Below are 17,092 nucleotides of genomic sequence, written 5' to 3'. Positions count from 1 at the left end.
CACTGTAGCGAGGAGCCCAGAACTGAACACAAGGTTTGAGGTGCTGAGTACAGCAGATGCAATGCACTATATAAATCATGAAAATAAGTATTTTAAGTTCTAAGACCTAATACTGAAAATAATTTGAAGAGTTCTGAGAATGACATGAGGAAAGAATAGATTACATACTTGGACATTTCCAATGCATACAATAAAGTTTGGCAACAATGACAGTACTGAGCACAGAAGTTCCAAAACTGCACCATACAGAACACAGTGCTACTACTGAAACCATTAGCAGCATGTTATGAGGACCAAATGCCAAGTCCTGTACACTATTAACATGTCAAATATTAACAATGTAAAATCTTACAAAAACTTTCCTTTCCTTTGAAATACTAGTATAAATGGGAAAATATTTTCACCTAAAATATATTCTCCTATGAATACCTAAAATTGCTTTATACAGCAATACACCCCAATGAGGCAAAAGTTATCATGCCAGCTGCAAAATCATTGCTCTTTCATTTGCACTACACCTGGCCATGACCAGAAGGGAAGAAATAATCTGCACATGATAAAACCTCTTTCTGTGCAGGACTTAGTAAAGTATTAAGTGTTGCAAGAAAAGCTCATAAGTTTGGTCAGGTGACTAAAAAAGTTTTTAAGCAAATGTAAAGAACCTAGTGCTGAATTAAGTTATAATGAGCTGAGCCTAGGGCACTTCTTGGGGATTGAGGAACCAGCTGAGAAGAAATGATGGCCTGAGGCACAGCTAAAGGCCAATAACCTCCAAACATTTGTGAATACACTAGAAATTGTCCTCCATTTCTATTGTTAATGTTATTCACTGGAGAAAGAAAAGCATACTCAAAGTTGAAACATAAGCAAACATTTCCAAAATACATAGCATATACCCGATAAACTTAGACAAAATCAGAAAATTTAAATTATTAAAGATCTGTTGGCTATCAACTGATGAGAACCACTCTTCAACAACAATTTTGTATCAGGATTTAATTAGTTGAGCAAGTTGTAAAATCATCACAGAAATCACAGTAAAAAAACCCCACATTATACCAAATATTTGAAGAGCAAGAGACAGCACAATCAAAAATATAATTGTGTGCATTGACTTTTAATTTTAACTAATTGTGTCTGCCACTTCTTTTGTTACTCTTTGCCCATGTATTACTTGAAATGTAAATAAACTGAATACTCCATCCCCCCTTATGCCTTGGCTTAACTTTTCATGTGTCTCATCCAGTGCTATCACTGAGTAATGAACTCATAACCTCACTGGGAATTGACAGCTTACATGTCCCAAAGCTGTGGTTCCAAGTGATTTTGTGCAGCCCATTACAGGCCATTTTCAAAGAGTTGGTCACTCCATTCAATGCCAGGGACTTCTGTGGCAGGTGTTAGCCTTAGCTAACCAACTCCCACCCAGACACCTGCTCTCCCCAGGAAAGATGGGGGAGAAACCAGGAAGAATAAGAATGAGATAGTTTATGTGCCAAGCTACAGACAGGGAGGTCACTTACTAACTAATATTCTGGGCAAAACAGACTTGACTTAGGTGAATGAATTAGTTCATTGGCAGTTAAAATAAACAAGTACCTTCTCTCCCCCACTTTCCTGACTCTCTGATCCTTTCAAGTGGGGCAGGGGGATGTGGGGCAGTGGGGGTTATGGGTGTTTTCTCTCTGATGCTCTTTGCATCTCACTCTGTTCCCTGCTTCAGCACAGGGCCTTCATGGGAAACTGACTCACCTGGGTCCTGAAGTGGATTCACTGGAACCAGCCGTGTCTGGCACAGGCAACCCCTGGCCTCTTCTCAGAGGCCACCACTGCAGCTCTCCTGCCACCCAAGCCTTGCCACTTGCACTCAGTACAGCCTTCTAACCCTTTCAGCCTCAAGAACTTGTTTCAGTATGATTTCTACAGAAATTCTGTCACAAAAATTAAATTAGCTGTACAATTACAGCTCATACACTTAACTTCAGAAGAAACAGCCCAAGAGAAACTGAGCCATGAAAGTCACTCAAATTTTAATTTGAATTGTTTGAATGATCAGAAAGGACACAGCTGATTTCCACTAATGAATATTGAAAAATCCAGTTTATGAAGCATCATGTACTCTGAAATGTGCATGTACCAAGAGTCCCATTAGAAGCAATTAAGGCCTAAAGAATTTTGTTTTACTTTGCATCTCTTCAGGATGTAAAGATAGCTCCAGAGCATCTATAGATTCAAATTAACAAAAATATGGCAGTTTCTTTACTAAACCAATCTCATTTAATCATACAATTTAGAATACGGATATGATATTCAGAAAATACACACAGCTTTCATTCATCTCTATTTCCAACCAATATCTTTACATTCTACCTACAGAAGTCTTCAATTTGACTATCAATGTTCATACTCAATAGGGGGGAGAAAGGAAGAGGGATGATACCAGAACAATGTTACAAAAAGTGGTGAAAATTACAGCTGATAGTTGACAGAAAAATTACCTGATTATCATATCTAAGAGACTGTGTTCCAACCAGAAATCTTATTGCATCTGTTTCTGCTGTCTGAGGTGTTAAAGCTCGTGCCTAGGGAAGAAGAAAGCCATTAGAAAAGTACAATTAATAAAATCCATTAATTTCAGCAAAAATCTTGAAACATATATCAATTGTCTTTTTAAGCATTACATTCTTACAAATGGCAGACTTTCTAAGCGTTTATGCCCCACTTTGCTTAATACATTTTTTGTGCAATTTCTCATACTTGTGAGGATGGAGGAATACAGGTGTGCTAAATACATTACCTGATCTTCATTATAACAGGGATAACATTAAATGTAGCATCTCTCCCAAACTAATTTTCCTTTATCATCTGAAAAAGCGCCACAGAACAGTGGGCAATTTTTTACTATTGTCAAAAAACAACACGATATCCAAGGAAGAGGCTGTTTTTACAAGAGTTTTCACACCACTCCGATTGACTATGCCTGTGTAAAAATTATTTTTTTTCTCACAATTAACCACCAAGTTTAGAAGCAAATTAAAAACCAAGTCTCCTCTTTTCTGCTGCAGCCCATTAGAGATAAGAATTGTCTGAACGATGGGAGAAGTAATTTGTTATTTATCTTTAAAACTTTTGTCATAATGTTATTTTTTTGTTATATTATGTTAATGGCATTGCTAGAGTCTCTGCCTTGCTTCTTCAACTTATACCAACCACATTCTTGGAAGAAGCAAAACAAAGCAGTTAAGGGCCATGGGAGATGCTGATAAATAAAGCACAGCTTGAACTAAAACCACAATCACTAGTTTGCACTAGACAGCAGTAGAGACTTTTAGATAATTTTGAATAAATGGAAGGTAAACTAATACTCAAAGGCATTCTTAGTAACTATATATTGTGAGGAATATCTGCTATTTCTCCATGCAAAAGATCCCCTTAATAATATTGTTCAATATGATTTTTTTTAATCTAAAAAATCTCTGCAATTCATATCCTATTTGGCATAAAATAGGTCAGATCTCTTCAGACACTAAGGCAAATATTTCAAGGAAATACTGATGAAGGATTCAGGTAACTGCTGAATGGCCCTTCTTATTGCCATCCTGTCATGCAGCTTGTTACCCTTGGATTCAGAAACACTCCAATATCATTCTGTTTGAAACTTATTTTCAAATTGATACTGAAAATATGCCTTTAAGCTTGGAAGGGAATATCTGGAATATATTAGATCCAAATACCCAAATTTAGAGCAATTTATTCTAGAAAAGCAACTTAAAGATATTTGACTTTTCTTAAACAAAGCAAAGTCATGTAAGGCATTGTCTGGCAGTAGCAATAGGGAAAAACTAGTTTTTTGAAATAACCTCTGAACTTGTATAGAGCAGCTATTTCTTTCCTAGTATCTGAAATGTATAATTTAAACAGTGTAATATTTTGTGTAAGATGGAGCATAAAAAGTTTAAAAATGCAACAAGATTATAAGTAACAAGCTATTGGCCTGTACCTACATTTATAATATCTACATAGTGGGGGAAAAAGAAGAACTAGAGAACATAATGAGTAGTTTGTGCTCAAAATACTCAAATGCAGATCAAAGATCAGTGTGAATCCATACCAATTTGCTTTACTTTCTTATTTATACAGCACTCATCAACAACAAGCCTAGAAGTGCTCCTGATGGACAGACACCAAGTCCACCAAGATGATTGCAGAAAAGCTTTTGTCTTCAACAGAATTTACATTTGCAGAACTTTGCAAGCATTTCTTTTCATTTAAAAGACCTGCTTTGAATTATTTTGAGAAAACACTAGAAATGTGCCAACAGCTATCTATCTCCTTTAATCAAAGAAGCTTCTTTTGTTTCTACACATCAAAGAGAAATAGAGACCTCCAGGATTTTTAATAAAATAAAGAAGTAAAAGAGGTTTCCAGCCCTTTCAAAGCTTTTCAAGTAGGTCTGGTCAGGCTGCTTTCAAAAATGCATAAGGTTGGAGACAAAGTGCCCAAAATAAATTTATGTAAATACATAGTAACATTTATGTCATCAGCTTCTCTAGCTCTTCCTTAAAATAATTTTCCATTTCGCAGGAAGAAAAAAAAAGGGGCATAGAAAAAAATATTTAAACACCTTTCACAAGTAGAAACACTATTGTTTATTCCCTGACCAAAAAAAAAAAAAAGGGCAACATTCATTCATAGGATTCAAAATTCAAACTCACCAAGCCTTCATAAATTAGGAAGAGTCTGATTCATAATATCAATATCAGCACAATTGACTGATTGACTTTCACTTGTCTCCTGCACAAAGATATGTGTAATTTTGTCTACTCTGAGTTACTTCGGGAGAAAAAGAAATTCTTTCAGCATATGAAGACACAAAGTAATCCTTGTAATGAACAATACAGCTGAATCCAGATCGCTGTCAAGATCAAGGAAAGTGCCTCAACTTTGTCATCTTGTCAGAGCAGGTTGCAAATAGAACCTTTCATAAAGCATCCTGCCTTATGACTGCAGCTCATAGATAGAAAATAAGCAAAAAAGTGTAGTAAAATGAATATTGGTAATCTACACAACTGGAAATGATTATTTTTCTAAGTCTGCACCCACAGAACACAGAATTGTATATAGCTAGAAAAGTTTACTACCGAGTTTATATGGAAAGGGACTTTTCACAAGGGCACAGAGGGATAGGACAAGGGAGAATGGCTTTAAGCTGAAGGAAGGCAGATTTAGATGGGATATTAAAAAAATTAATTCTTTACTGGGAGAGTGGTAAAGCAGTGAACAGGTTGCCCAGAGAGGTTGTGGACTTCCCATCCCTAGAGTTCAAGACCCAGCTGGATGGAGCTCTGAATAACCTGGTCTAGTGGAAGGTGCCCCTGCTCATGGCAGGGAGGGATTGAAACTGGAGGATCTTTAAGGTCTGTTCCAACCCAAACCATTTTAGGATTCTACTCAAGGTATTAAACTATTACTTACTAAAAAATCTGGCACAAAGCTTAGAAAATCACCAGAATACACATCTGAAAGACACAACCAGCAAGTTAACAAGTAATCCTTACACACACTCTCAACATCCCACCTAACTGATAGTGCTAGACAATGCAACAATCTATGCAATTACGTAATTTCATTTTTAAAAAGGGCCTAACTGTAGGAAAAAATATTAGCAAGAAAAGTTTAAAACACTGTGAACCACAAAGAACTTTTTGGTTACATGTCCAGATTTCATATTTATCAACAGCCCTATGAGGAAATGTGCATAGTTTAAAGCAAGCGGTTTTACAAAACAGGACAATAACTGAACTGCAAATCCACTACAGTAAATACACATGCAAAGGACATTTAAAACCCTAAAACACAAGCATGACAGAAAGTAGTATCAAGATAAAGCAAAAGAAACAAGAATCATTGTAGCAGAATGCAGGTAAGACTAACTGGAGACTGGGCACCATCATCATGTCTATGCCTACACTATGCTCAGTGTGATGCTGGGCAAAGATCACCTCCTACCTTGCCCTTGACAATTTAGGCCACCTGCAGGAAAATAAAAACCTTGGATAAAAAGAAATAAGAGTCTCTTGTACTTGACAACCTCAAGAGATGATCCAGAAGAACACAATGGCAAACCTCAAGCGGGTAAAGAAGACTGGTTTAAACTAAGAGCATTATGGAACTGCAACGCACTCATTCTCTACACTTTGTTCATAATTTCTTCTGAAAAACTTTCACTCCTCAACATCTTTTGAAATACCAGCCAAATGCACAAAGTTGTGGTTTGGTTTTTTTGTTTGTTTTGTTAATTTGACTGTTACTCTTTAGGGCATTAATAGACAAACAAAAAAGTACTTGCTCAACACACATTGTTGTGCTGATGCACTGCACTGGTTTGGTATTAACAAACAAGAAAACAAACAGATTCCAAAATCTGAATATTTCTATTACATTTAGTACAAACAAAAAATATTCTTCAAACCAGGCATCATTTGAAATTCATACAATCAATCTGTACTAACATACCATGAACTTACAATGCAAAATGTAAGGATACAGTATTTGGCTTGCAATCCCTAAATCTGAATTTAATGTTATTTGACCACCTGCTTATGCTGAAAACCAGGACTAGTGTACTGCCACTTGGGGTGAGGAGCTGGATTTGCTGATGCCTCATTCTGAAGGCAGAACACAAGTTCCCTGCTTCCCTAGACAAGCTCCAGGCTGCTAATGTAATGAATGTTATTTTTGCCTTCTGGCACAATTTCAATTTTCAAGTAAGTACACTTTGATTTTTACTTAGGTAAGACAGCTTTGTTTCTCCCACCACAGTAGGAGACTCTCTCAGTGATTCCAACAAGCTGCAGTGACTACCAGTGAAAAGGTTGGCAGCACACATGCCCAGGTGACCTTCAATGCTCTCAGACAGCTGTTTTCCCCAAGTCTTTCACAGCCCAAGAATTCCCACCACCAATGTATTTAGTGCATTGACCCTATTCCAAAGATTGACAGATTCTGTAAACCCTCACAGTGATGAATGCAATCCACACACAAAGACCTGCATAGCACAATCACCCTCAGAAAACTCATTCATTTCTCATGAAGGTAGCAATCATCATGTAAATGTTCCTTGAAGTTCACCTGCCTGTATCTTTATCTTGTCATTATTCTGTACCACACCTAATACTAGGAAGAGCCTACTAATTGCTTAAGGGTCCTAAAAAATACTTTCCAACTGTTTCACTTCATGCATTATGAAGATCTTTGGGGGATTAGTTAAGAGAGCTTTGCCACTTAGCTACTTTTGTTCCTCTAGTAACACTTTAAACCACAAAGGCTTAAAACATACAGGATTGGCACTCATGAGGCAAGTAATCTTAGAGAAGAAAGAGAACTGACACAAAAGCTAGGAATTTTAGTAAGAAATTATTAGGCAGTTTCTTAAACGGTTCAATTTTTGAAATAAATCTTCCAAAGACATTGCTAAAGCTGGACCAAAATTATTAAGTACGTTCTGCTTAGGCTGCTCTCTCTGGACTTAAAGGAGACCACAAAAGCTTCCCCCAGGGAAGAGAACACCACTGCCCATAGGAGCTATAGGCTCTGCACTCCCACACTGGGAACAGAGCTGAGCCCGAAAGCCAGCACAGCTTTCCCTGGGTAGCTCACAAGCAACACACATTTTCCAGCGAAGACCCCTTTTACCACTTCTAGTAAATCTACACTTGGCTTTTACTCCATCACAGGTAAGTCAGCTGAGTATTCTCAATATATACTGATGACAATAGGTGTACACACATTGGTCACAGGTCTTCCACAATCTATTTCAGTTGGTATTTTGCCTTCAGTTTCTTACTCTAAGAAAACACATCTGGCTTCAGGGAAATTAAGTTTCATCATATTCTTGCAAGCAGGCAAGTCCTAAAAAATCAAGTGTCTGTTCAGATTCATAAAACCTGTTAACAACTAACAGACAACACAAAATGGGCCATGTATCACTTATTCAAGAAGCACAATGACCACAATGCAGAACTCTATCAGGGCACTTTTTTTAAGCCTGCTTCAGCCAGACCCTATCCCAGGGTGCTGCTGGAGCTGCTCATGGGCAGTATGGCCCTGTGCTCAGCCAGGCAGCTTTCTGTGGTCCTAGCCTCCTGCTCATTGTCCTTTTTCCTCACATGTCTATGTACTTTTGACATGCACCATACAGTAGGGGTATCCAGCAGGCTGAAATTCAGCTCAGTGTTGTGGTATTCCCAAAATCCACTAAATGTGCCAAACACACACTCCAAAATGATCACTCTCTGGCGTAAGTAATGTTCCTCTTCCCTCATCTCATGATGCTGGCTGGCTTCTGCATGCTTTTAAACAAGCAAGATGTAGGCTTGAGCCAAATGCCTATCCCAGAAAGCATCTCTCTCCACTCCTCATTTCCAGGGCTATAAATGTTATCCAGTCAATCTTAAACTAAGGCAAACATGATATTTTCACATGTTCAGTGGTGCTTTCACACCTGCTCAAAACATCACCGTTTAAACCCTCAAGAAAAACATGGGGAAAATTGTGACTCCCTGGAAATGAAAGCAAATTCAACATGGGGTAGACATACCCTGTATTTCAGGTTAGAGAATAAAGCCCAGGTCAAGTCTACATGGGACAAGAACAACATAATTTCCCTGACAAAACACAGCACTCAGCAATATTCCTGGGATCTCATTCATCACATTCTTATATTTGAGGATATTGATTATTTCTACCAAGATTCCTTTTAGAAGAACAACCTTGGTATTGAAATGTCCTGCAGCTGCTGCTGTTGCTTTGTATTCATCATCACGAGCCACAGTCCCATCACTCAGTACCTTAATTCAAGCAGTATCTCACATTTTCATTCACCACCCACTGCAATCTTTTCATTTTCACTGCAGTCGGACAAGCAGAGTAACTATGATGAGACTGTCTTTTTGCAAGTCACAAAAAGTGTCACTCACACATAATTTGCATGTCTGTACAATGTTCATATCACTTACAGACACACCCAAGAGATTAAAAAAGAGAAAAATTTATTTGTTCATTATTCTACCTTATATATGCCAATACATCAGAACACATTCTGTGCATAGAAATGAACAGAAACCATGCAGAAATAATTTTAAGTTAGTTGGTGGATAGCGCCTAGGAGGAATCAGTTTTATGTTCCTATGAACATGGTCACATTAGATCAGATGAAAAGCATTAGATCAGATGAAAAGTTACACAACTACACTTTCTCCATTGGCCAAAAATGGACTTTTACTAGCTGCTGGAGCCCAAACACAAGAAGCAAAGCCAAAATTTTTAAAACTTGGTTGAAAAATTAGTTTGAAGAGATGCTTTCAGACAAAAAGCAGTAATTGTGATGATACAGGTAACCACTATTATATACCAACACAGAAAAAATGATGTTTAAAAAAAGTAATAATCTTTCTTGTTAGAAGTTGGAAATTTGGAAAAAACAGATCACTTTTAGGTTACAGTTTCTATATTAGTGTCTCCATTTTCAAAAAGCACAGAGATGCAATTTGTTTTAAAGACACTGGAAATTAATGGAGATCAGCAACAGAGCCTTCATCTCTATGGTCCCCTTCTGACCTACACACAAATGATCTCTCTTTCCTCACCCTCTCCCTAAGTGGTCTGTATTAACAGTAATTTCCTTTTATTACAGCCACTTTATTAATCCTTTTGCTTTAACCTCCTGCCAGACAACTCCAACAAGTTACATACTTCACAGGAGAGAAGTGTGTAGCAGGTATATGGTATGGGAGGGAGCAGGATACACAGCTCCATGGAGGTCCCAGACAACACACACTAGCTTGCCCAAATTCCTGGAAGATGGATTACATGTGACTTACTAAAAATGAACTATTAATTTTATTAAGTTATTAAGATATTATTTATCCTGTACTTTATTAAGATATTATTTATCCTTTTATTAAGGATATATGTTCTCTTCTGCAAAAAATATTTAGGTATAAGTTTCATTAATTTTGAAGTACAAGTTACAGCCATCTCAAGCCAATCTCAAAATACTATCATACAAAACAGCATACTATCAGACTTCATCAGATTTCAGTAGATTCAACATTTAGTGCAGGTGAACATTACATAGCAGCTCCTATACAAGAGGAAAACCAAACAAATACAAAATTTGCTAATGAAATCTCTTGGTATAGTCAGGACTACAGAGCACACTACTCACTGTGCAGGACATTTGTCACAAGGAACCTTTGCACGTTACTTTTCACAAACACTTTAGCAAAGGTGCCAAAAAAAAAAAAAGTGTATGCGTAGATATTTCTATAACTACATCTACTGCAGAATGAAGTGCTTTGTTAGGAGGTGCTGGTGTTCTTCTGCAGGTATTACTGCTATAAGGGCTAGTGATGATGAGCCAGCCACAACACATAACAGCTAAGTAAAGCCCTGAGGCGGAGGAGGAATGAATTATGGTCCCCCTCACTCTGCTTTCCCAGAACTTACAGAAACCTCATTAAACACAACACCTGTGCTCCTCTAAGAAGAGGATCAATAGGTTTCTGAGTTGGACAGTTCCATTTCCTTACAGCCCTAAAATACCCATGTGATGGACAGATTTGCCCCATGGGATAAATGCACACACGTAGACCTCACAGGGAGATCCCACAGAGGTCACGCAGATTTGTGGCAGCGTATAACCAACTAAAATTCGTAACTTACTGGAAACAGTTTCACGCTCTCTCCTCAGAAAAACAAATTTTAATTTTTTTTTTCCTGACAAGGCAGAATCAAGGATTTCTTTGGCAGTACTTCGGTCCCACTCCAGCGCCAGACAAAGCCTTTTCCAGAGGCGGAGCCGGAGCGGTGCCCGGGCAGGAGCCCCCCAGGCCCCACGGGGAGAAGGAGCCGGGCGAGCCCCGCACCCGCCCTGCACACAGCGCGCTGCGGAGCGGGGAACGACTCCCGGCCGCCGGCCAGCCACCCTCAAACGCGCCAGCGCGGCTGCAAAAGCCACCACAACCCGGCGGAGCCCGCGGTGCCCCGGTCCCGGCTCGGGGCAGGAGGGAGAACGCCGGTCTCCCCCAGGCGGGCTCTCCTCTGCCCCACTACACACATCAGACCCCGCGGCCAGCGACTTCTCGAAGGCAGGACCGACACCTGCCAACCTTCCCTCGGCCTCCACTCTCGCTTACCTGGAACTCCAGCCCGTAAATCACCGGCGCGTCGTCCTCCATCGCGGCCCCCCTAGCCCAGCCAGGCAGCCGCCGTCGCGTCCGATGCTTTATGACCCTCGGCGCGGCCCGTCTTCCGCCGCTTCCGGGAGCTGCGCGCGCGCAGCCCCGCCCAGCCCGGCCCGAGCGCAGGCGCTGTGCGGGGCGAGCGGCGCCGGACGCGGCGGCGGCGCCGAGGTGACGGGACGGGACGGGACGGGACGGGACGGGACGGGACGGGACGGGACGGGACGGGACGGGAGAGAACCGAGCGGAGCGGAGCGGACCGATCGCGCGGCCTGAGAGTCTTTCGGGTGGGCGGGTGCTCACTGGTGCTGTGCCTGGTGAAGGCCGTGGGGGAGGCCGGGCCCACCCCCGCCGCGGGGCGTCCGGGCCGGGGCTGCGGGCGCTCGCAAGCGGCGCTGCCGCCGCCGAGCGCTCCTCCTGCCGAGCCCGGCCGTGCTCGGCAGCTGCGCCGCCGATAGCCGTGAGCCCGCTCTCGCTTTGCTGAAACCGGGACCTAGCGGGTCTTTGCGAGCAGGAAAGCAAATGTTGAGTCACTGGAACAGGTTGCCCGGGAAAGCTGGAGAGGTCCCAAACCTGGAGGAGTTTAAGGCCAGGTTGGAGAGGGCTCTGAGCAACCCGGTCCAGTGGAAGGTGTCCCTGCCCATGGTGGGGGGTTTGGAATCAGATGGTCTTGTAAGGTCTCCTTCCAAACCAAACCATTCTGATACCGTTCTGTGATATTGTTTCATGTGTGTTTAGTGGGAGGCATTTGGTTTTCAGTCTCAACAGTTTTATGACATGTAGAAAAGATAAAAAGAAAATATTTTCAGAATTGATTCTGTGATTAGACGTTAAATGAAAAATGTCAAAGGGAAGATGTGAAATAGTGAAATTACTGTTTTTTAAAGCAAGAATTTCACTATCTGTGTGGTACTTAGGAGTTTTGCTGTGACACCTGAGCAATATACAAATAATAAAACTAATTCTTGTTTTGTTGGGGTCTTCTCCTTTTTCAGTTACTATGGAGAATAATGAAAGCAATTCCAAGGATGCAAAGAGCACCTCAGGTGAAGATGACAGCAGAGACATAGTTCAGCAGAAAACTCAGGAAGAAATTCTCTTTCATGAGGAAACCATTGATCTTGGTGGAGATGAATTTGAGTCTGAAGGGAATGAGACTGTATCAGAGGATTCAAATAATTTTGTAGATAAACTTAATGAGCAAATGATGGAGAGTGTCATTATTTCAGATTCCCCAAACAACAGCGAAGATGACACAGGTGAACTTGGTTGTCTTCAGGAGATAGTAGACCAACTGGAAGCTAAAGATAATCAAAAAACACAAACAGAAGCGGATAAAGAAGAGTTTTTAAGTAATGAGAGTGAAACTGAACATGAAGAAACTCCTAAAGACATTTCTGAGATTGGAACAGATGATCAGGCATCTTTAAAGGAAGACTCAATTCAGGAAGCAGTGAAGGAGGAACCAAAGTTGGGAAACAACATTCCTGTTGAAACAAAACCAAATAATGTTGATGAGAGCACACCTGAGGACCAAGTGTTGTCACCCAGTACTACCAAACCATCGTCTGAGGCTGAGCCCATTCCTGTGTGCACCATCTTCAGCCAAGCAAACAATGCTAGTTCCCAGCCACAGTTGTTCCTACCTGATGGTTTTGAGCCTCAGATGGTGAAGTCTCCCAGTTTTAGTAGTATAATAGAGACTCCAGTGAAGTATAATCCACAGGTGGTTCAACCAAGTCCTAGTCTAAGCAAGTTCTTTGGTGACACTGTCAACACAAATACTTTAGCTTCTGATTTTTTTGATTCATTCACAACATCCAATTTTATTTCTGTTAGTAATCCCAATGCAAGCTCTTCTGTTCCAGAACAAATGTCCTCTCCTTCTAATGGTGGAGATGGTTCTTCATCCAACCCTACTTTCCCTGTGCAAAATGGGAGACCTGAAGCAGGTGGCCCCCCATCATCTCTAGAAATATCTCAGTCCCCCAAGCCATTCTCACAAATCCAAGCTGTTTTTGCTGGGAGTGACGACCCATTTGCCACAGCCTTAAATATGAGTGAACTAGATAGAAGAAATGATGCTTGGATTCCTAGTGAGGAGACAAGAAATGTTCTCATTTCAGTTGCCACACAACAATACAGCACCGTGTTCATAGACAAGGAGAATCTCACCATGCCTGGATTAAAATTCGATAATATCCAGGTAAGAGTCTATTACTGTATCTTCCTCTGTGATTATATTTTAGAAATACTGTAGATCTGTGCAATAATCTGTATATCATAATGCTTCATATTGTTGCTGATTGTCACCCTGTCTGTATTACTTCATTTCTAATTAGAAAATGCAGTGTCACTTCTGCCTTGTACAGGAAAAGGCTAAAACCAGATCTCATTTATTCATAGTGACATTTGTTTGCTGCGTTGAGAACCAGTGTTGACAGTTTCCGTAGAAGCCAAAGCTGTTTGTATTTTTAAGTCCTTAATTTCTGGTCCTCTGAGTTAGTAAGGTAATATTCACATTTGGAATATATACACACCCTCTAAGCTGTGCTATAGAGTCTAAGCAGACAGCTTTGTTTGTGGAATTCTCTGTTGTGTGTGAGTGGGAAATAATTTCATTCATGTTCACTGAGGTCTCAATAATGTTAACACTGACTGAAATGGCATCATTTCTACCCTCCCTAAGCAATGGAAAGGTATAGCCTCTAAGAAAGATTGAGTGCTGCAGCAAGCTGCTGGGAAGGGATAACCCCAAAATTAAAAGACTAGAGGAGATCACAAAGCAAACAACATAGTAGTGAAAAGTAATTTTGTGTCATCTATCAGTTTCTAACAGGTGAGAAGGCATAAAGCATTTTTTTTTCAGAATTTGGGAAATTTTACTCACATGTATTCAGGATTTCTCATGAAGTAGTTTTATCCTGGCTGCTCAGCCAGGCTAACCATCATGATGTTTTGGGTTTTTCTTGAAATAGGCTAATCGTACTCTTTGATATCTATGCCTCTGGATAATAGAATTGTTGTGTAGATAGATGGTGTCGAGAGTTTGGATGCTTTGATCCTTAATTATGCATAACAAAGACCATCAGTCAATAGTTAAATACAAGCAGAGAGCAGTCTGCAGTAACAATATGCAGGAGCTGTCAGAAGAGTTTCTGGAGTGAATCAGGTCCAGACTTACAGATAAATTATTTGAAAAATCTTGAGTTTCTGTCACAAGCAATAAATACCAGTTTAGACATATGCCACCCTGCTGCTGCTTCTTCGGTTTGCTTTATCCTAAAACATTAGTTTGTTATCACAGAGCCAAATAATTAGCGTGAAATAAAACACTGTAACAGGAGGCTATTCCTCCTGCAGTTGCACCCAAAACATCCCTTAGACCTTGATGAGTTATTCCAGTGTGTAGTCTTTCTCTCCTGACAGCTAATCAGTTAGGCAGACGGAGTGATCCCTTCCGCAGTCTCCAAGGATGATGGTCTCCTTTTTGCAAGCTTCCTTTTCATACAATAGTTCTCTTTCGCCTTCCTCAGCAGAGTCAGGGATTAAAGGCTTGTTCCTGCCGATGAATCCCTAAATCTGGGCATGTGCAAATATGCAGATCTACAATATAGTACATATTTGAAAGGAAGATGTTTGACAATGTCCATGTAATATATTTCTACAAAAGACCTGATGTAAAATCGTCAATGGAATTAAAGGAAATCCTAATGCTTTCTTCATTGTCTATAATTTATAAGAGTTTCATAGACATGTCCACAGGGACAAGTTTTGAAGTGCTTTATGTTTAGAAAACTTTCCTCACTTTCAGTTACTGCTGTTCCATGGTCTGAGTGCACACCTTGACTAATTTGACATCCTCTGGTTTGGTATCATTGTTCCGTAGTATTGCAAATTTTGTACTTAACTGTAACTGTAATTGTAGAGTACTTGAAATGTCAACTGAAACATTGTGGGAGGTATATTTTCAATGTTAAAGTGGCTTCCGACAAGGGTCATTACAGCTTTGGTATGGATAGATTGCTAATGCTGAATGTTAATGCAAGATGTTAAACCAAGCTACATGCAGTGGACAGTAGTTCTCATTCCTTAAGAAGCTAGACAGAAAACACAAATATATTTCCCATCACTGTTCATGGAGAAAGTTGAAACACTTAATGTCAATTGTCTTTGTCATTGCTAAGCTCTGCTGTTATTATATGCAGTTCACTCTCTTTTTAGGGAAACAGCTATTGAGCTCAGATAGCCCAGTTTCTGTTGACTGATGCCTGCAGCTAGTTCTTTTGAAATTTTAAACACTTGTTGGAGGGTTGCTGTTTACTTTGGTTTATGATCTCTCAAAGTTTATTTTCTGTGGATATTTAAGGCTAACTTTATGTCTGCATGCTTATTTTTGATCCATAGATTGCACCTTTCAATGTTAACGTACATTTACAAAAACTTGTAAAACTTTCTGGTTCTTAGAAGATCTTTGAGGAATATTTTGTAAGATCTGTGAATGACAATAGTATAAAAAGGAAATAAATCTGAATGTGTCACTGCTAACTGAAACCTATACATGGAAGAAAAATATAGCAAATTGTGTGGAGTACATGTACAAGTTTTCATTCCAATGCTGTATATACACATGCAGTTATATTTATTAAACACGTAATGTGCTGGAAAATTTGTATTTCTCTAGAGGAAAGAACTCTTTTGCTCAGATTTAATTCTACATTTTATTTTGCTGAAATAATGTTTTAAATAGTCTTGTTATCTATTTTCTTTTTCTGTTCCATGAACACCAAGGGAGATGCAGTAAAAGACCTAATGCTTCGCTTCTTGGGGGAGCAGGCTGCAGTGAAGAGACAAGTTTTAAATGCCAACTCTGTAGAGCAGTCATTTGTAGGCTTGAAACAGCTAATTGTAAGTAACAATCGTCATATAATATATATTTAATATTGTGTTTCTCTCAAGGTAATGGGGAGCTACTGACTGAGGAGAAACTGGGAGGAAAAACTGTATGTTAGTCTATTCCTGACCCTTCAGTAGTACTAGCCAAAGTACAATAGTCTTTAATGGGAATGACACTTGGGTTTAACTGTTTGGGTTTAAATCACATAGGAAACATTTTTTTTACATGCAAAAGTTACAGAAAATTATTTTAAGTGACTGTACTTTTTTTTCTAGTACAAATGGTTGCAAAACAGATTTTAATCATGTTTGTGTTTCCGTGTGTATGTACTTTTCACCTGTGTGTTTTACAAAAAGACATAAAAGTTGGGAAGTCAAATGGGAAGTCAAACTGGTATGATAATTTCAACTGCCTGATTTTTTACTTTGGTGCAGAAAACTACAGCAAATTACTTCCGGAGGAAAGCTTAATTTAATCCTTTCATTAGTGTAAATACTTCTGTTCTGAAAATAGTTGTGTCTAGCAGCCTTGTAAACCTTGCTTTGTTCCTTTAACCATTGGGTTCCTGTGCAAAATTCATTACTATTACATGACTGTGCCTTCTTTAATCTGATGACGTAACAAGATGTTTTGGATTTACTATATTTTTGAAAAAATGGATAAAAAACTACTGAAGAAAAGTAGTGAGGAATTATCAGGACAGGCTGTATTTACTATTTAACATCTTTCAATTTAATTGTGTGACTTTACATGTAAAGCTCCAAAAGAGATGACTTTTTTGTCATGTTAGGAATAGTTTAGGAGGTCTCAACAAACACTGTTAAAGGAATTCAGAGGAAATTTTAGAAACTAAACATGAAAAAACAGATTGTGATCTCCACCCTAGACACATGTTTTTCTGTTTATTTCAATGTTTTGCTTGACTTGAGAGGGGAAAAAAATCTTATGCAAA

At 39.5% G+C, this 17,092-nt stretch overlaps 2 protein-coding genes across 2 annotated transcripts in view; one reads left to right on the top strand and one right to left on the bottom strand.

The window, feature by feature from the left end:
• Positions 1 to 11,347, bottom strand: part of EIPR1 (EARP complex and GARP complex interacting protein 1) — a 75,535-nt gene extending 64,188 nt beyond the window's left edge. The window contains exons 1-2 of the mRNA XM_038133520.1: positions 11,199 to 11,347; positions 2,499 to 2,582 (exon numbers count right to left, since the gene is read on the bottom strand). Of these exons, the coding sequence (XP_037989448.1) occupies positions 2,499 to 2,582; positions 11,199 to 11,240 (126 nt within the window). The 5' untranslated portion in view covers positions 11,241 to 11,347. The remainder of the gene's footprint in view (positions 1 to 2,498; positions 2,583 to 11,198) is intronic.
• The window catches only part of TRAPPC12 (trafficking protein particle complex 12), a 52,583-nt gene continuing 46,767 nt past the window's right edge, over positions 11,277 to 17,092 (top strand). The window contains exons 1-3 of the mRNA XM_038133518.1: positions 11,277 to 11,414; positions 12,239 to 13,449; positions 16,035 to 16,151. Of these exons, the coding sequence (XP_037989446.1) occupies positions 12,244 to 13,449; positions 16,035 to 16,151 (1,323 nt within the window). The 5' untranslated portion in view covers positions 11,277 to 11,414; positions 12,239 to 12,243. The remainder of the gene's footprint in view (positions 11,415 to 12,238; positions 13,450 to 16,034; positions 16,152 to 17,092) is intronic.

The sequence above is a fragment of the Motacilla alba genome, chromosome 3 (assembly GCF_015832195.1).
Source record: "Motacilla alba alba isolate MOTALB_02 chromosome 3, Motacilla_alba_V1.0_pri, whole genome shotgun sequence".
In the NCBI taxonomy this organism is placed as follows: Eukaryota; Metazoa; Chordata; class Aves; order Passeriformes; family Motacillidae; genus Motacilla; species Motacilla alba.
This window is presented reverse-complemented; position numbering and strand designations above follow the sequence as displayed.